The sequence below is a fragment of the Exophiala bonariae genome (genome assembly GCF_035927105.1).
Source record: "Exophiala bonariae strain CCFEE 5792 chromosome Unknown scaffold_11, whole genome shotgun sequence".
In the NCBI taxonomy this organism is placed as follows: Eukaryota; Fungi; Ascomycota; class Eurotiomycetes; order Chaetothyriales; family Herpotrichiellaceae; genus Exophiala; species Exophiala bonariae.
Genome location: NW_027042486.1, coordinates 959744 through 979692, shown reverse-complemented (window position 1 = coordinate 979692; position 19949 = coordinate 959744). Strand labels below are relative to the sequence as shown.

The 19949-nt window shown below is 50.3% G+C and overlaps 4 protein-coding genes across 4 annotated transcripts; all 4 read right to left on the bottom strand.

Moving 5' to 3' along the window:
- Nucleotides 1-632: 632 nt before the first annotated feature.
- LTR84_002000 (uncharacterized protein) lies at nt 633-3386 on the bottom strand (the record flags this gene model as incomplete). Its single annotated transcript, XM_064845618.1, has 2 exons — nt 633-3284; nt 3378-3386. The coding sequence occupies 2 exons, from the start codon at nt 3384-3386 to the stop codon at nt 633-635; spliced, it is 2661 nt and encodes an 886-aa protein (XP_064707163.1).
- Nucleotides 3387-4444: 1058 nt separating this feature from the next.
- On the bottom strand, nt 4445-5750 carry LTR84_001999 (uncharacterized protein; the record flags this gene model as incomplete). The annotated part of the gene is made up of 2 exons (XM_064845617.1): nt 4445-5247; nt 5315-5750. The coding sequence occupies 2 exons, from the start codon at nt 5748-5750 to the stop codon at nt 4445-4447; spliced, it is 1239 nt and encodes a 412-aa protein (XP_064707162.1).
- Nucleotides 5751-8770: 3020 nt separating this feature from the next.
- LTR84_001998 (uncharacterized protein) lies at nt 8771-10956 on the bottom strand (the record flags this gene model as incomplete). The annotated part of the gene is made up of 3 exons (XM_064845616.1): nt 8771-9085; nt 9136-10282; nt 10340-10956. The coding sequence occupies 3 exons, from the start codon at nt 10954-10956 to the stop codon at nt 8771-8773; spliced, it is 2079 nt and encodes a 692-aa protein (XP_064707161.1).
- A 5136-nt stretch (nt 10957-16092) lies between these two features.
- On the bottom strand, nt 16093-16794 carry LTR84_001997 (uncharacterized protein; the record flags this gene model as incomplete). The annotated part of the gene is made up of 2 exons (XM_064845615.1): nt 16093-16348; nt 16412-16794. 2 exons carry the CDS (start codon nt 16792-16794, stop codon nt 16093-16095), a joined length of 639 nt encoding a protein of 212 aa, XP_064707160.1.
- Between the last annotated feature and the right edge of the window lie 3155 nt (nt 16795-19949).

Sequence of the window (19949 nt, the reverse complement as noted above, 5' to 3'; positions counted from 1 at the left end):
CGATCATCATGGTATATATATATATATACCATGATGATCGAACAGAACAGAACAGAATAGAATAGGCGTGGCTGATCAAAGCCACAGTGATTCCAGCGTACAGGTCAGAAGTAGAGGGACAGAGCCACATCCACCGAACTCCTCCTTTCAATGCCAAATTCTGAGGCACGGGGGTGAACGCCTAGGTATCTACACGCTACGTGAAAGTCCCACCACCGACAACCTTTCAGTCCGTAAAGCGACAACGGATAAACCCAAAATAAACCAATAATTCAAACATCAGACAAGAAAGAAAAGAAAAGAACTTGGCGGTGTTGATAAATAGTATGTATGTACTCAAGTAGCGAGAGTCGTCGTCGTTTCGCGGCGAACTACCTAAATAGACACCAAGACACGGAATAGCGGAAATCAGATTCACGAATCAGTAGAATATCAGATCGGGGGATAAGAAATCATTCTCGATGTCGCTCGGTAAGCCGCAGCATCACCCTTTAGAAGCTCAGGTCGACAAGCCAAGTGAAGTCAAACAGAATCTCAGAGTTGGAGCACACCGCCCTTCTTCATGCATCCCATCCCAGTGCTCAGCCATCAATCACCTCATTGGCCCATTAAGCCAAGCAGCCGAGAGAAGCTCAGTGAGGCACCAGCTTAAGCTTCTCCCGGAGACTCTGGGGCAGCTCGTCTTCCTTGACGATGCCCATCTGCAGACAATCGCCCCAGAAGAACATGGCGCGGTCCTGTGCGTAGGCCAGATAGTCGTACTCCTCTGCTTCCTCTTCCGTTCCCTCCTCGCCTTCTCCAGATTCCTCTCCTTCGGTCTTCGCGTCGCCCTCATGGTGCGCTTCCTCCTGGACTCGTCCTTCCGGTCGATCATGTTGGCTTTCCTCCTTGAGGCGTTTGTCTTCATCGTTGAGGGGATCGGACTGTGCTATTGCCGTGTGGCCAACGCCTGCCTCTGGACCCGCGGCGCCTTCGTCGTCTTTATCCTTGGTACCACCAACCGTCAGCCCCTTGACCTTCTCCACAACGCCCTCGACAATGCTCTTGGCGTGATTCTTGACCTTTGCATCCTCTTTCTCATCCAACTCCGGCACTTTCGCCTGCACAATGCCCCAAGCAACCCACTGCGCTGAGTTAGCGAGCCGCCACAATCGCGTCTCCCTAAGTAAGCGCTGGATCTCCTCTTCCTGAGCCCTCTCGCGCTCCCGTTCCTCAGCATCGTAAGTAGATGTATCCAACGTGACACTGCTACCCAGAAGATCCGTCGTGGAGCCATGTGCAGACAAGGAACTAGGGGTCGGCGGGGCTCGAGCATCAAGCATGAAATCGCTGATATTAGTCTTTTCGCGTGCCTCCATCTTAGGCGTTGCTGAAGCGCTCGGGTTGAACTGTGGGCGGTGCATGACGTAGCTTCGCACGAAGCGGTATTGCTCTTTCTCGTCCGGGTAGCGGCGCGTGTCACACATGGCGCTGCGCTCCGGGTGATGGTAGTTGTAGCACCATTCAGTGAAATGATTGGCAAACTCGAGGCCTGCGGTGTTCTGCGATGCGTACTCAAAGTCGATGACAATCAGTTGCTTGTGATGATTGCTGGGCTGCAGGAGTGGGGAGGTTCCCGAAGGTTGCAGGCGCATCAAGTTGCCATATTGCGTATCGTTGTGTGCGAAGATCAAATTCGAGCGGATCGCTTTATTTCCGCCAGATTCTTTCACCAGGCGTGCGCGATAGGATTCGTAGGCGCGTCGGAAAACAGGCCATTCAACTCCGCAGATGAGACCGCGGCGGGTGTAGCGAGGGTTGATTTTGGACTTGGTAGTCGAGTCAGCTCCTTGAGAAGATGCTGCTTTCTTCTCTTCTTCTGCGAGTCGGACTTGCTCGTCAAGGAAACAAATCACCTTCTCGACGCGATCGACCCATTTATCCCAGTTGATGAAGACGGCTGGCCCTGCTTCAAGCTCTGAATCGAGTAAGTCGATTCCTTCGTGCAACTCTCGCATTCGCTTGGCAATCTGCTTGGATGTTTCTGGCACGCGTAGGTCTTTCTCCGTGAGTGTTGTTGCGTGTAGGAATTCTTCGAAGCGCCCGTTCTCGAAAGTACCTAGCAGTCGTGGACCGATCCGCTTCCGGGCTAGGCGGCGGAGGATACTCAGCTCAGCATCACGGTCAATGAGATGCTCCACCTGAGGACCATAGATACGTAGGAGAAGCTGAGCGGGCTTGCTTTTGGACGAAGTACGGGTCAGCTGCTGGGATGAGGATAACTGATCGCCCGATGGATTGGGAGTCAGAGCGCCTTGTTGCGAACGATCACGATCCCCCACGCTTTTGGGAGGTCGCACAACATAGACAGCATTTGTCAATGCACCGCTCAGCCGTGCCACGTCGATATCTGCTGCATTTTCGATAGGAATCTGTCGCCATCCTCTCAGTCTGAGAGTGTGAGTCAAGCGCACCACTTCCTGCTTGAACGCAACCCAATGCTCCAAGTCTCTCCGTTTTGCCGTGTCGCTTGTGTCGGTGTCGGCCGAACCACCGGTATATGCTAGGGTTTTGGAGTTGTCGAGATTGGCTTCAACGTTTGGAACGAGGATATCGTCGCCGAAGAATTCTGTGTCAGAAGATTGAGGAACAGTAGAACCACGTCTCGTGAACTTCTTGGCTATACTGCCTTTACGGAACAAGTTTGTTGAGGACTTATGTGTCAGTTTCGGTAGGCTCTGAAGGTATGAGGCTGTAAAACCGGCGAGGATATTCTCTAGTTTGTCGAGGGACACTTCATGATCGTGATCGGTAGATTCTCCACGCTGCTGTACTGGAGGAGTCGACGCTCCGTCGGGAGTCTGATCGCCGGTGTGTCTACGGTGATGATGATGATGATGGTGTTGGCTTTGGGCATGGATATGTGGTTGGAGATGTTGTCGTGCGGCATGTCGACGTTTGTGCTGCTTTGACTTCTCCTCCTGCAGCCAGTCGACGACCTGGGATAACAGGCCGCGAAGGTCAGGAGTCTTGCCTTCGGCTGGGGTGTCAGTGGGCTCAGGCCCACTGTTATCAAGACTGATTTGCGACATCTGGTGGGCTAGAGATGTTGAGGAATTGGCATTGGACAGAGGAGGGCGACCGGTCATCTTCTTGCCTGAGATGCTTGCCCGATGAAGTTTGGGGGTTGTTGAGACGGCGTCATCGTAATCACCTGGCTTGACTGGTTCGATATGCTCTGGCTCGTCGAAGATTTTCACTTCTGTTTGTTTCAAGGTGAGGGAATTAGCTTGAATGATTTTGGTCTATGGGTTGGGATTGAAATTGGTGGTGACGCTGGAATCATGATGAGACGAGGATTCAGAATGTCAAAGATAACGAAACAGTGCTCTGGTGACTGGGTGCATTGGGACACTGCTAGTGTGTAGCAGCATTACTGATGGCGAAAGAGTGTCGCGTGACGGTATGTTTGGCCATCACATCATCGGCGAAACCCAATGGGTGGGAGAATGGCATCTCAGGGCAGAGGTGGTGTAACCAGAGAGGTGACACAGAGTTGGGCAACCACATGGATGATTGTGAGTTACACAAACGCCTGGTGCCGTTGACAGCATGAGGGCCATAGACTGGGGTAAGGAGGGAACTCGAGTGTGTGACAAGCATTGTGTTTATATCATACCTTTCTGAGCCGCTACACGCGGTGAAGGGGCAACAGCAGTGGTCTTCGGGGATGATGCCATGGTGTGTCGCGTGTGGTTGTTTGGTGCAGGAGGGGCGCCTTGGCCAACAGCCCAGCCCACCGAACAGACAAGGTGCAAGGGGAGACGACGTGCAGTGTGGATGGAGATAGCCGGGCCTTGTCAGTGTGAGTAATCGGAAATGATGAGCCGGTCTGCTCTGAAGTAGTAGTCAGAGTAGCAGTAGATTGAAACTTGCACAGAGATTTTCTGAATGGTATGGGTCACTATGTAGGTATGTATGTGGGCAGAGGAAAGGAAAGCTTGCTTTCAGTTGAGGTCCAAAAGTGGGAACCTGGAATTGAGAGAATGATGAGAACTGTTATCGGCCAAGCTCGAGAGATTGGACCACGTGCAACATGCGAGGACGACACTTTCCCACGGGCAAAGTTCTGGGGGAGGCACAACCATGGTCTAACGCCAGGGAAACACAACATCCTTGGACAAGCGACTCTATCCGTCAACCACAAGACCACTTAAAATTGATACAATCATGTTCAAACAGCATCCAGACGTGCCGTTCTTCTTATGAACCAAAGTCCATCAAGATCCAGTTCAGTCCCTCCACCAATTCTGGAGGTCCAGACTCTCGCTGTTCTGTAGAAATCTGTAAAACCTTTTTCATCGCTAATCAAAAAGAACCGTTTCTGCCCATGCATGAATATCATTATTACAGTACATTCATTCCATTTGGTAATGGAAATCAAACACTTTGGAACTCCCGAGTGTTATCGATCCATACTCTTGGAATGGGGAGCATGTGACATTCTCGTCACTGCTTGTCCAGCCGGGCTTCGACTGCCACTTCCACCACCCTGCATCTCGTCCGGATCTTCCACCAAATCCGTCAATCCAAATGCGTTCTGTTCCACGTCGTAGTTGTGCATCAGCCCTGCATTTTCCCCGCTCACATGTCGAAGTCCACCGGGGCTGAATGTCAAGCTGCTACTCCTCCGATGAGGGTCGAAGCTCCTCCTTGCTTGCATGCTCCTCCTCGTAGAAAATGTGGCCAATGGGTCCGTGGGGATTCCGTCCTCATGGATCTTGTTCCCAAGTATTCGATGTCCATCCGGATCGCCTCGAGACAAGTTGAGCAGATATGCGCCTGCAAAGATGATGAGGAACCCGGAAAGTAGCGAAATCGTGTTGACGGCATCGGTAGTGTTGAACCCCTGGAAGAGGATAAACGACGCACATAGCGTGGCGGTTGTAAAAGTGACATAGTATAGCAGATTGACTATCGAGGTGGAAAACTGCGCCAGAGCCTTGTTGAGATAATTCATCTGGGTCAAAATACACACCACCGTCACCACAATAAACACATACGTCGACGCAAGTGTAAACTGATTGTTTCCAGCAAATGTGAGCTTGACAGCAATTCCAAAGGCTTTGACCGACATGACCGACACCGATCCAGCTACCGAGCATATCGAAACGAAGATCAATGGGTTTCTCCGACCGTACGTGGGCGCCACTTTGTAGATCATAACGGTGCAGAAGACGATGGCAGCCAAGCAATATATTATAAACGCTGGGAGACGAGACATGTTAGCCAAAGAGCAGGACAAGTGCAAGGGGGGAAAGCAGATGGCGCATACCTGGCTTCATCGCAAGCTCGAGAATCTTATCCACCGTCTCAATATCCTCATCAGGCGGTGCATGTAGAATAATGATGATCGACCCCAGCAGACAAATGGCGCAACCCAGTTTCCCCAAGATCCCCAGCTCTTCATCCAGAAAGTATGCGCCCAAGACGGCACCAATGAGCACACTGAGAGCACCGAGCGGCGTGACCAGAATAGCAGGAGCGAAAGCGTAGGCGGCGAAGTTGGCTATCTCGCCCACCACCATCGACAAGATACCTGCCCACCATAGCGGTGTTTTCAGATAGGCGAATCCATCTCCTTCGAAACCATGTTTATCTGCCGCATCATTCAGACCCTTTTTCGTTATCACGAAGCTTGTGCCGATGGCGAGCGTGGAGGCGATAGCTAGCGCTAGGCCAATGTATTTGTCTTCAAGCATGTCAAACATCGTGTGAGAATGGGAGGGGCGCGCGCAATCGCAGGTGCGCCAGGAGCGTCGTGCTCCGTTCTTCAGGAAAGAGCCTTTTCTTCAGACTGCCGACCTAAAACAAGGCGACGATGGAAGGGGGATTGAGAGGAGACGTAGGAGCGGGAGTGCCGACGTTGAGTTGAGCGGACTAAGGGTATTGGGCGAAGAGAACGTGGTGGACCAAGTAGTGGTACCGTCCTCCTAAATGCGCCGAACGAGGTTACAGAATGATAGCTGGCATGTACTCGGTAGGATAGCTGATGTGTCCAGCACCAGAACAGTGTGTTGCAAGTTTGAACGAGTTGTTGCAGGGCAAGTGAAACAGGTGGCCGGACTCCGAGGCTGGCTGAGTGCAGATGCTTACTCGTCTGGGCTTTGTAGGGCTTTTTCTCGCTTGCTTGGTGAACCAGTATGTAACTAGCTTAGGATTGGCGTGCAGTGGTGGGGGAATTTTTTGATTCCAGCTTCGACTAAGAATAGAGGAACAAAGGAATCGAAAACAAGGAACGAGTGAATTTGCCTGCAAAAGGAATCGTCGGTTGCACACTTTTGAGGTGAGGTTTGAGAGAGAGAAAAAAGGGATGTTCGTGGAGGTGTTTCTTGATGGAGAGGGATCAACAGGACAGAAGTTAGAACGCGGCAGGCAAAGTCTGGCCTTCCAAGGTTGCGCGCGTGCAGGGGGAAAAGGGGACCCTTGGTAAGGTTTCGATGCGAACTTGAAGTGGGTGAGAAAGGGCCTGAGCTGAGCTGAGCTGGCCTGGCGGCGGGTAAATTTGAGAGAGCTGATAGAGGTCAAAGTCAAGGTGGTGCTTTAGGGGAATGCTTAGGCGCAGCGCAGCGTGGTGTGTAGTTAGTACTGTAACACCTCGGAGGAGCAGCCAAAAAGCCACCCAAGTAACAGCCAAGGTCTTAAAGTCTTAGGGGTTGGGACTGCCAAAAGAGAACAGCTTTCAGGCTGTCAAAAGGCTGTCATGGCCAGTCAGCCCCTCTGTAACGAAATAGGCCTCTGTAAGTGGTAGGAGGTACCCAACAGCGGGTAATGTCAGCCCTAGAAACTCTCGCCTCGCCCCTAATAAACTTGAACTACGGAATCCCATATCACCGATAGAGGGTTACACCTGCCTCCAGATCAAACGCGTCCAAGTCCAAAAGCCGACTACAACCAGGGACGCGTTTGTGCTGCGCCTCCACGGTCCATCTGCCATCCGTATGCTTCTGATTTTTCGAAGGATCTGCACTCCATCGAGCTCCATATCTGCCTTAACTATGAGTAGTTGTAGTGGTCAGCCAGAAGCTTTAAATTGTGTCTTCATCAAGGTTCCTTCATCCACGTTGCCTGAACCCCTACACTGAGGTATATTTCTTCGACATCAACTCCAACTTGAAGCGGACAGCTCGTCCAGAGATACTGTACTCGTAAGGAGCAATCGATACCGATATGATATCCATACGATGAACTAAGCGCCCCTCGGCGCCCCTCTCCCCAAATCCTGAACCCACTGAATCACGCGCATCACACTTGACCTGAAACGCCTTTTCTTTCTAGCAAAGACTACGAGTACTCGGTACATGCAGTGTGGAACTTGATTACTGACTCCACTGCCAGTGCTAACAAGTCATAACCAAGTACGTGCGCAACCCCTCAGAAGCTAGTCCGAAGTACTACCACCGTACTTCGTAAAAGCGTGCGTCCATTGCCAGTGTGCGTGTTTCACAACCGCTGGGACCTCTCCGCTGTGGTACATCCCTGAGTGTTTGACACACGCGTCCCTGCGTGCGTCTTTTGTCTCGTTCGCTAACCTGCCACGCACGACGGCACAATGGAGGTACGAAGTACGATTTTTCTTTTAGAAGTACGGATACAACTTTGAGTACACATCTCGCTGCGGTCGTACAGATATTCTCGGCACGTACTATCATGTGGCTAAAATTGCTGCTTTGGGGTCAAATCGCCCCGGCTGTTCCTGACAATCTCAATGTCTTTTACTGCGGGTTACTCACCCTTATTGACAGTGGACGAGTATATCGGTATTCTGTCATGTCACCTGACAACCAACAGTGATCTTGATGTTTATTCAAGCTCAATAGAGTTCGGATTGATTTCTTCTATCGACATATAAGTAGTACTGCGTCTACTGATAAAAACATGACACGCATGCGAACGCTCAATAGGTTTCCCAATCCTCTAATCTTTGAAGAAACCGCAAACACCAATTTCAACCTGTCCTCTGCTCTGATCTGGTCTGATCCGGTAGTCATCCAGTAAACTCTTTGAACCCTTTTTGGGCCGTGCCGTGTCTGTCTTTGAAAGCCCCAGTCGAGAAAAAGCTCGGTCTAAAGTTTCCCATTAAACGCAACTCATAGTAACCCCCGCTGCTGCTGCGAAATCGAAACACCGTGTTCAATTGGCAGCGGTGAGTGAGGTATCTTCGGAATAAAATCGACAAAATTCAACGTTGTCGCCTTGCCCACTCATTGCACTTCACACCACAAAAATCAATCGCTAGGACCTGTTCAGAAACTGCCAGACTGCCTTTCCTTGCCGGCAGTTCCTGTCGATCGTAACGCCATGATTGAGGTGAGTGAATCATACCGTTCTAAAAAGCCAACCCGTGCCGCTCTATTGAAAAAATCCCACTCGTGTTAAAAAAAGCAAATTCAACTTTTGTAATCACATCTCATATAAGAGACTTGTGTGATAGGCCGTTTCGTGAGTGTATCGTATCCAACAAACATCAACGCGTAGGGTGAACGCGGGTCCGTGGATCGGCCGTATTTGTTCGGTGGGGACATGTGCCACCAGAACAACAATACCGACATTTTCCCAAGGGTCTCTCATTCTTGGTGTCGTATTTGGTATCGACATTCCTCAATGCTGGGTCGTCTCTCGTCATTAATAATAGTGTGTATCTGGAAACATTTCCTGGCAGTCATCCTGCTGTCTCAGACGTTGAATCGAATCATCATCACTCAGCATGAAAAGAGTGCATCAATTAGCATCAAATCATGCTCATATCTCCCGAGAGACCAGCTCCCATGTTGCCTGTGTTTGGTCCTCCCATCATGTTCGGCAGCGCTAGAGGGGGGCTCTTGTTGGTGCTGTCAGGTGGTTGCTTAGCCGCACATGCAGGCGAGTGCGTCATGTGATATTTCAAGCCATTCAAATTCTTGTATCTCTTTTGACATACATCACACTTGTATGGCTTTTCCTTCTCCATGCCCATCGTGCCGGGATAAGGAACCTGAGTATCCGGATCCACGATTGCATATGTTCCATCTCCGTTGTCGTGAAGTCGCTGATTATTGTGTCCATGCTACCAGACTTGGTCAGAAAAGGTTGCACCCAGGGGAAAACATCACTTACGGATTTATGGTACTTGAGACCATTCTGATTTTTGTATGCCTTTTCGCAACCAATCACAGGACACCGGAAGGGTTTTGGTTCTTCATGCGGAGCAATGTTAGTCGTGGTGTCAGGTAGACCAGCGGCGACTTGTTTCTCACGAATGGTACGTGCAATATCACTGTTTGCACCATACTGTCCGCTTCCAAGTCGGTTTTGTCCTGCCTGCTGCCCTTGTCCTTGTCCCATGTTGGGGTTTCCTGGAGAGAATAATCGTTTGGCGGGTTCGTCAATACATAAGTCGATCATGTCATTGTTCATGCCGAATCCGAAATTACCAAAGGCATTGGGCATTCCGTTGAACATTTGATTGTTTTGCATCGACATATCGTCCATTCCACTCATCAGGCCATCATCAAGTTCACCAGGGGTTCCTGGAGCCGAAGAATCGGGTGTGCCCCGATAAGCGTTCTGAAGGTCCTGGAATTGTTGCATGGGGTTCGCCATCAGTGTAGAAGACCCGCTGTTGCCTTGGAACGGAGCACTGGCTCGCCCACCTGATGCTATTGGTGTGTTTGGAGTCGATTGCCTATAGGCTTGATGGCCTTGCATCATGTTAGTATTAAGCTGCGGAATCTGAGGCTGGATTGGGGCGTTGAAAGTGCCTTGTGGCGAGATCTGAGCTTGGTTCTGAGTATAAAGGTTTGGAGGTGGGGTTGTCTCGTCGGCGCCGTCGATATCGTCCATTTCCATGTCGTCCACGGTATCCATGTCTGGAATCGTTTGCAGGGTGTTGGAGAATTGTGCTGGCCGCTGGTTTGGCTGGTGGTATGGCTGATGTGTTCCGAAGGGCCGAACGGGAGCTTGATGATGGTTCTGCTGCTGTTGCTGGACTCTTTCTTGAGCCTCTTGTTGAACATTGGCCGCAGTGGTGGCAGCCAGTGCTGCTCGACTATCAGGAAGAGGTGGCTGTGTCAGATCTGCCTGGCTGGGGTCCTTTTGGGCGTGGGCTTCTTCATAGTGCTGCAGCAGGTCGTGCAGAGATGGTAGAGTCAGACCGCAACACGAAAAATCTTTCATGAAATTGGCCTCGAGTTTGGGTAGGTAGGATGAAGAATGATAGGAAGGGGAATTGAATGCAAAGGGAGATGTTCCGGACATCATCATGCTAATACCAATGTCAGTTTCTTGTTTCCCAGCGCAGACACCGAGATCGGATACTTACTCATCTCTCACCCAGCTACCGACCGAGATGCCGCCCCAACTCATTCCTGTTCCGAGGCTTTGAGCGATGCTCTCACGTCTGTTCTGCTGCTGAAAGGTTGACCCTTTGGTTGGTATCTGTCGAGCACCATGCTCGAACCTTGAAAAGTCATCTGAAGCAGTGGAGGGCATCTGGGGGATTGGGCGATTGAGGGCTGTTTCGGGCATCTGATGGCCCATCTTGCGTTTCTCGTCGCTATCGCTTCGTTGGAGAGCGGAGGTCAAGTTCGAAGGCTGATTGCCACGAGGAGATGTGGAAGTTTGTCTCAGTGTAATGTCAACAGGGCCGGCTACCGTCGCCATTCCCTTTGTTGGTGGCGGACCACCAAAGGTTGGGAAGGTATTGTCGTCAAAATCAGGCGCGAGGAGATAAGTGTCTCTACACAAGGCAGTGGTAGTACGACCAACAGTGACGGGTTTCTTGAACCAAGGTAGGAATTCCTTGTCTGATTTCTTGCCGAAGAAAGTGGCGGTGCCAACAGGAGTGACGGGAGTGGTATCTCTGGAGTTGCTGTGCGACTGATCACTCGGAGAAGGCGAGTGATGTAGCGGTGGAGGGCTCTCTTCGTAATCAAACATAGACTGTTATTACGGAAGGATATGTTTTGGAGGGTGTAATGGGGTTGTAAATTGGACGGACGGTGGCTTGAGAAGGAGTCTACAAAGGACGTCCTTTGAAGCCGTGATATGCAGGAGGAAGTCGGGCAATCAAGTCGAACTCGAATTGCCTCGAGGGTGGTGGTACGGAGTACGAGTACCTAAGAGTAACGAGGATAGGATGTGAGGATTCGGGGTGGGCGTGAGCGTGAGCGTGGGTGTGGGCGTGCAGTGGGCGTGCAGCAGGTGGGCGGTGACGTTGTGGGGCGATTTCTCGGAGATGCGGCCTGGGACTGGCCACTGGCAAAGGATGTGAATGGATGATGTTGGGTAATGAACGACGATTTGAGATGTAGTGGTTAGTAGTGGAGGAGGCGATAGTCGACGGCGCTTCTCGAATGCTCGGTGTCGGTGTGATTATTATTCTTCTTCTTTTCACAGGTACAGGGACAGGCACATGAAAACGGAGGAGAGAGATTCTAGTCGGTCGAGGAAACCATCGGGAATAACAGTCGTAATAATGAGTTCTACGAAGGTGGTAATTCGGAAGGGCTTAGTGACTACTAGTGAGCATTCTGGGGCATATCGGTCACAGTGACGGAGGAGGGACGAGGATGCTCGGGTCATGATCCAAGCCTGAGGTCCAAGGTCCAAGGTCCAAGGGCTTTAAAGACTAACACTGAAGCGGCGGAACCCTGGTGCTGCCATTTATTGGTAGGGCTATTGATTAGCACCCCCCTCGCCCTCAACTTTGAAGCCTACCAGGATCATGAACTCTAGCAGTGCTGGAGGGAGATGGCCCATTGTTTGTTGAGGTTTTGGGTGTCTCTAGAGCATCAACTCTCGCTTTCCGGAGAGAGCACTCTCCATCGTCTGTGCTCATGACTCGGAGGCACTGGCCTATATCTCGGAGTTGAAGCCCAAAGCGCGGTCCCAGAGTACCCATCGGTGCCTATCTGGGTGTCAGAGTCCTGGGTCAAGGCTCGGGCTTTGGCTCAGGCTCAGGCTCAGGCTCAGGCTTTGGATTATTATTGCGGGTCAAGCGGCAGTCACATTATTAGTGGAGCCCATTCACGAGCAGCACTACCCACACTACCCGTACCTGCTACTTCGTAGTAACTAAACTTTACGAGTAGGTACGTCCCTCCACCCTTGGAGTGCTCCAACTCCAGCTCCAGCTCGTGCACGACAGCTGGGTGTCATTCTCGGGCTTCTGTTCCTCTTCCTAATCGAGGCTCTTTTTGCCACTCACGACATGCTGGTCTGGCCTGTCAGTGGCCACCATCCAACCTCAAGATCATGCGTCAGCCATGGTTGTTTAATCACCCCAAAGGAACACCACGGATACATCGCTTGTACATGTTTCAATGCTTTATAAACATACGAGTATTACATATCGGCAACTTGCACCGGACATGTTCCCGCCGGGTTACTAACGACCTAGACTCGATATGAGTAGTCCAAGACCAAACTGCCTGCTGGTCATGAAAGAAAATGCCGCCGAACGGGATCCCGGAGGTTCGAGACGAAGCAAACTAAAACTAAAATGCCAGGCACACAAAGGTAATGTTGGCTTAGGCAGGGTTCAACTTGGGCGGCACTAGCCCGCCATGCGAAGCCTGCACAACGGGCATCTTTATTATCGACGTAACCTGTTGGTTTTTATTACAATCTGGCAAGTGATCCAAACGGCGAGCACTGGTCGACAGTCCGTGGTCTTTTCTTCAATTCGACGGTCTCTATTACGGAGTGTAGACTTGTAACAAACACGGAACGCACCTTGATACTCGAGTATTGATTGCTTCAACACCCAACTTCATTTGACTCCAATCATCGACCCTCAACAGCAAACCCTTGCCGATTTCTAGAGTAGTTAGAACCCACCGTGGATGACCACGAAAACTAACCATCAACGCCTTGCCTAGGAGAGACTTCACATCCAGTCATTCTAGCCGAATCAATATTGGTGGTGGGTCGGAGAAATAGTCTTTGGGATGACCATCGACCACTCGCCCAGGCACTCGTGCAGCCGTGCTCCCTTGATCCTGCGTCCTACTTATATTGTTGCCGGTCTTGGTTATGAAATCGTGACTTGAAGTGGCCATCCGTGCGTTACGAAAGTGGTCACTTCAGTCGTGGTAAGACCAATCTTTTTCGAAAGCTGAAACCTCCTTGGTATCCTCCCCCTACAACGGCCCTGTTCCGTGGTATTAAAGGAGATCCGCGCTAGTAGGTTGCATTGTCAACATTGTTAAAGGATATCAACTCATAGTGGTTGATCATTCATGTGTCTAGGTCTTGGCTGGGGGGTCCGGTCGAAAGGCGTGGCGTGTATCCATTCGGCCTTGTTGGTGCATATCAGCTTCATAAACACTCGTGCACTCAAGGACACCTTTCGCCTGTCACATCAGTCGTGGGCATACCATTGCTATAATCAGGATTATATTTATTGGTGAATCTCCAATGACTTGCTGCTTCAAAGCCCTGGCGCCAGCAACAACCACGAAGAATCATGCTCGAATTGGATATAAAAATGTTTGATGTACTGTAGCCGCCTGGTACTAACCTTGGGTCAGGATACAGGGGTCCAGGCTCACCCGCATGCCCAGGGCCTCATCCGATGGCCATGGCGAAAATGTCACAAGGATGCAATCTCACTGCATTCCTCGGAGAAGCAATTAGTGAGATCCAGGCTTCGGAAAGTCCAGCCGTATGGCGGTTCATTGCATGCAGACTAGAGATATTGGCCCAAGCTGTGAACATCTATCGACTCATTACCAGCAGTGATGCAATAGTGAGCGCAGTCGTGTGCTCAATATGACAAGCCGCCTCTGCTGTCATGCATACTTGCAGCAATAGCTTGCTTGATCTCAATGTCGATCATAAGCGATTAAGGTCTAACTTGAAGTCTACTTTCAGCTAACCACCACCTCACGTCCAATAAGCACCAACGACAAGGCAGCACCGGTCTCATTAACCGACGGCGGCTCAGCAGCAACGATGCAAAACATTCAGATGCAGCAGGTCGTTTCGAGCATAAACCATAATTTGGTATTCAGAAGTAGCAATGTTGATCGGTCTACATACCTGTCATCGTCGTTTGGCCCATTTTGCGACTCAGTGATCGATTCAACGCTTCCGCAAGAGAACAATCGTGGCATTCCTGGATTGAAACTGCACCTATCATCCTGCTAGGAATCCAATATGCTATATCCCACACTAGTAATTGTATGCAGGCCATTCTCTTGCTAAAACAATGCCATGGGGACCAAAGGCTGCACTCGTCGAAAGCTATGACTAAAACTTTCCCATCAAGCCTCGCCAGTTACTCGGCGAGACCAACATCACTCGAGTGCTTAATAAACACTGTCCGGACCAGATGCACCGAACACGTAGCTTCATACCATGAATGGTTTCAGAGTGATGGCCAAATTGAGGGCAAAACGCCGCTGTGTTTGTCGCGGAACGTTACATTATAGGTTAAACCATCACGTCCATGTGCGAGCCTCGTTCTTCAAAGCCTCCATAATGGCAAATCCATGTGGTACGGATACTGAGTTAGGACACTGGCATTCGAGGGGAATTCCGAAATTTGGGTCCGAATCCCACTTGCAGGATGAAAGAAGGTGACGCCTCCCCCCTCCCACCCTGCACCGGCGACAACCCACTTGTGAACTCAAGCGAATCGGTGCCTCGGCCACGAGACGGGGCTATTATTGAAATCACTGCCAGTGGCTATGGTCCCAACAACATTGGATTTCTGGAATAAGGCTGAGGCATTTCATCTCCCTTTTTGCCGTTCGGTCACCAACTTCCGATTCCAAGCATCTTGCCGAGGTACACGATGCTGCCGACGGGGGACGAATCTCCATTCGGCTGTGGCTTTCTTGCCCCAAGCAGCAATGTCGTTGCTGCTGATGTAAATTTTTTGGTTACGAAGAGTTGCTGCAGTTTGGCCACTTCACATGCTATGCTGTAAGGTACAGAGTATCGGCTAGCTAACGACCCCTGCGAATCACACGCTATTTCGTACACTGCACGACATGGGCTCCCGGAGATATTTCGATTCAGCAACCCAGAATGATCGCCCAAGATGATGACGATGCTCAAATGCCGGTCCCCAGCCGGTCCACCCACTCAGACTTGACCGCTGCACTGATGCTTAATACATATCCCAAACTTTCAAAGGGGCGGGTTCCACCCTAATTGCACAAAGGTTTTTGGACTGACTCGACATCCTTTTTCATCGTTGTTGCGTGTCGTGGTCACTTTCAATCATCTTTGTACCACCTCCTGATATTGGAAAACATTGGTGGTAAAATTCCGAACGATTCCGGGCCCTGAATGCCCTCAACTTCGGGCTTTGCACTCTCTGTTATATCTCCACTTGATGGAGTCTTCAACGTTGAGGATGTGGGCCCAATTCCGGGTGCTACCACAGTGTTGGAGCATCTGACTTGGTACGGAGAAGACCCGTTGCTTTTCGGGGCAGTTGTCCTAGAGAAGTAATAATGTGGCACTTGTGCAGTTACACTTCCAGACAGAAATGCAGCCCTGTCCCGGCATTTTGGGACTTGTGGCCCAGATCATCTACAAGTCGCCATTGCCACAAATGATCACTCTTCGAGAAGGATCCCCGATATTGTCATTTTTTGAGGAATACCTCTTTGGGCATGCGAATTCATCTATGCTCTCTGCAAGTAGAAAAATTGCATCGAGAAAATAGTCTCGCCGCGCCACATCTGCTCAAGGCAGTGCATTTGCACGATCCGATGAGACATTTGTATTCTGTTCAACTGGCGAGAGCGATGAAGCTCATTCCATTGAAGTCGTAAATTTAACGATAGGCTACCATTGATCATCCAACCACAATCCATCCACCCTTCCGCAACCTACAGGAAATACGAACTGTTCCTGCGTAAGCGGACTAATCCATCAACCAGACACCCCGGACCTTTTACAATCTTGCCAACATGTGGTGTATGTCATCTGTGGCGGCACACCACATTAACATTCTCCTCCTCAGAATTTTGCCCTCGACCAAGCCTCCGAGCAGCAGGTAGGTCCTTGAATTCATGATTTCCCGGAGAATTTTATGGTCAATCCGAGAGAAAACTTTCACTCTTTCATGATCAAGTTGTCGTTCTCTCCTTCTCCAACGGTGTTCGCACTGAAGCTGACCCTAGGTGAATGAGTCTCGCAGGCAGTCAACGACAGGGGGGAAGGTTCCAGTGCAGGAGCTTTGCCGGCAGGAGTCTTGCTTGCAGGACGGTCCTCATAACCCCGTTTGCAGTGAGGACAGCTGTTCGAGAGGCTTTGACGATACTTGACGTACTGTGCAATCTTCTTGACGGACATTACGCCGTGCATAACACTGTGAGAGATCCGTCAGTCACAGCAAAGGGCCACGTGGACGGGAAGAGTGATCAAGACTTACAAAGCAATCAGTCCAGTCACCCCACCATATGCGTGAAGAAACACAGGTGATGTGTTCCAGTAACTATAATCCCAGGCTGTTGTGTCGACCACCGAAATGGTATACATGATTATCAAAGCGAGGGTGCCGAAGATCTCAAGGCACATCCCAAACATATTGGGACGGACGGGCTCGTCTCTCTTCAATTTCTGGCGAGTGGCATTTCCTTGAGCCAAAATTGACACCATGTTGAAGATCATGGAAACAATCAAAGTCGATCCGAGGACAAAATATATAGCACGTCCACCAACGAAGCACAGAGTGATTCCGACGATATCGTTGAGAATCAAGAAAAGGCGGGCGGCATCGTCGCCATTGGGTGTTTTCAAGACTCCAATGGCCATCTTGAATGGAAGTATAGGAATGGGAAGATGAATTCGGTGATTTTTTAGTAAGGAGCGTCAACGTGTCCGAACTCGTCACTGTTCGATGAGGAACCAAAAGGAGGAGGAGAAGGAAGAGGGAAGGAGGCGGCCTCGAATGGATATACGTCGATATACAAGCACCTGACTGCCACCTAGCAACCACCCAAATGTTGACTGATCTGAACTTACTAACCCTGTTACTCCTAGTATACACACCCCTCGCTCAAAGGACGACGGAACAATGAGGCTGTGTATTGTTATCCTGCAGTTCTTGAAACGCAGTTGCCTGGACAAAGTGGATATGCGGGTTGTTGACCTCCTCTGTGGATAAATATAGCCCAAACTACCCCATGTTTTGACTTATCCTCATGCGGACTCGGTACGCTATTTCACCCAACCTTATTGGATACGACTGTCACTCAAGTCATCGAGCTATTCTGAAAGAGCGAAAGTCTGTCTGCACATCAACGCGCAACACGTCTCCTTGACCACAGCAACCAACAATCTTGACCTGAACCATAAGGATTGGGCTATTCCACGCCAACAAAGGATAATAATCGATCAGGAAAGGCATGAATTGGGCGGTAATGTTTCAGCTTATGAGACCACAATTACGACTGAAAATACCGAATATGCTGTGGTTTAGTCCTCCATTCACACTGGGGTGTATTGAGTTTCCATCAGTCAGGTACTATCACTAATCCGCTTCTGATCGAGGTCCCAACAAGATTGTGGCACCACCATCGGGGGAGATAGACTTGTCCAATCGATCAATGAAGTCAGCATTTCCAAACAAATCTAGTCCCTTGACCAGATATGGAAAGAAATGCTTGCCCTGGTCTAAAGAGAACGCGTCACTCTGCTTCCAATGGCTGTGGAGTGATCAATCTACCCACCAGTCACGGCTGATGACTCACCCTACGACCTGCGCTGTTCACGTTGGCGAGAGCGAAGTCTGCCTTGACGTGTGTAACATGTGGTGGGCGACTCTTTCTACTGGTCGGTGTCTTAGGCCAGCAAGTAATCAGTCCCCCTTGCAAGGCAATCGGCCCCTTTATGGAGAGCTTGAACGCTTGCTCTCTTTTGACTGCAGGTGAGCCGAAGTCCAGAGATTGTCGTCCAAGCAATCCAGAGAGCATATGGAGTTTGACCTTACAGCCGTTTCCGTGGACCTCCTGACGACAACACCTTGCAGACGTGACAAACTGACGAAGTGCACTAATCCATCACCGTGGTGCTGTCCCAATTCCGGGTCCCTCCCTGATATAACATGCCTTCAACAAGTTCGAGAATACAAAGATCTGCCTGCCTGTGCCAGTAGCAACGACTACAGCCACTGAGGATTACCACCCTGTCACCCTCTCGAGCAATAGAATGCGCTATGTCGCCGTGGTTAATTGTTTGCAACACGAAGCAAACCTTGGCCAGCACATTATCGGGACGCAGAAGGCATGCCGTTCAGGCAACAGCATTTCTGGCTTGCATTCGACTGGTGATGTCAGTTGATGTGTTGCCGATGCGTTGCTAATGTCTTCAACCGACTCGTTGACTTGACAGACTCCAAACTCAAAGCGGCAGATCTGCTGCTGCCTGCCACTAGAATACCACCTCGTCTTGTTTTCGTCTTGTTTTCGTCTTGTTTTCGTCTTGTCTTCGTAGGGCAACAGTGACCTACACTCATGCAACTGGAGGCTTTTGTCGGCAAGCTCACCCCGATAAACCGCTCAACAAACTAATACGAGAGGAGAAGCGAATATGATACTGTACCAACCTACCAAGAAGACTAAACCTCGAACACAAATGACCTAGAACAACCGCGTCCTTACCGAACCAAAGCCCAACCAAGAAGACTGAACACCGGCGCGACCCATAAACTTAACAGCGGTCTGAATTCCCTCACCTGCCAAAACTGCTTCCCAACATACAACCCACCAGCGAATAACGACCAGAATATGACTTTGTCGTCCGTCGCCTGCGGTCCACGAGTTGAACTCCACCGCCAGTTCAACACGGCTGCATCGTATGTATCGTCAGTGAAAGACCAAGCCATCTTGGGCAAGAAGCAGCAACAAAGTCGAACGAATGGCTTATGGCTTATCATGGCCGATGGCTTACCTGCCGCTATGATCCCAACCGTCATGTGATCCCACCCGACTCTCGCGCTGGCGTCTGCAACTCGGTGTTCTGGTGTATTTGTGTTCCATTTGTGCAGGACGGGCTCCAGGTGCTTCCAGCCGTAGACTATGTGTCCTGGTACTGAAACGGCGTTGAGAACGGCGGATGCTTTGAAGAGGTAGCTGGCGAACGTGGGAATGTCTGCCATCCTTGCGAATTTGGATTTGCGAAGTTTGTCCGGTACTCAGAGAAATGTCGACTATTCAATAAATGGTTGCTTTTCTCAATAGGATTCTGAACTTTTTGAGCCTGTTCGATCACTCGCTGACTTGGACGCTTTTTAAAGGTATTTATCCTCATAAGATACCGGTGTCTCTGATACATATCGCTGACAAATGTCTTTATGCAGTTGATATAGATCGTCGACACAGGTGAACATACCCGAGTACACTTCGCACTCTGGGGTCTATGCATAGTGGACGATCTCTACTCGTTCGGAGCAGGACATCCGACCTCCCATGCTACGGCCGTACTTTGCAGCACCAGTCCCAAGACGAATTCCTCCATGGTGCGACATTTGATAGAATGTCTCCGAGTTTCTCGCCAAGCTGTACATCGAGCCGAGAGTGCCGCGGCCCGTGGATGTAAGGCTGGCACGACTGATCCGCGATATGAGTAAGTTCTAAGTATACAGGACGAATCGATGTCATGAGTGCATGATATCGAGCCGCGTAAGCCAAATTCGATAACCTTGCCGACACGCAGGCGTCGCACTAGTCCCAATCCAGGATTCTAGCCATGACAAATGCTCTGTGAACTGGGAGTACTAGTGGTAGGTTTCCTGATAGATGAAAATAAGGCCGCCATGTTCGAGACCACTCTCTTTATCAAAGATGTGGTGCTTCCATGTCATCACCAAAGACTGTCGCTGAACATCTGAAGAGCTCTTCATGACTACTCTCCATCCCAGTTCAGAAAGCTCCACGGGGATGAGTGGTCATTCGTTGCAGGAAGCATTC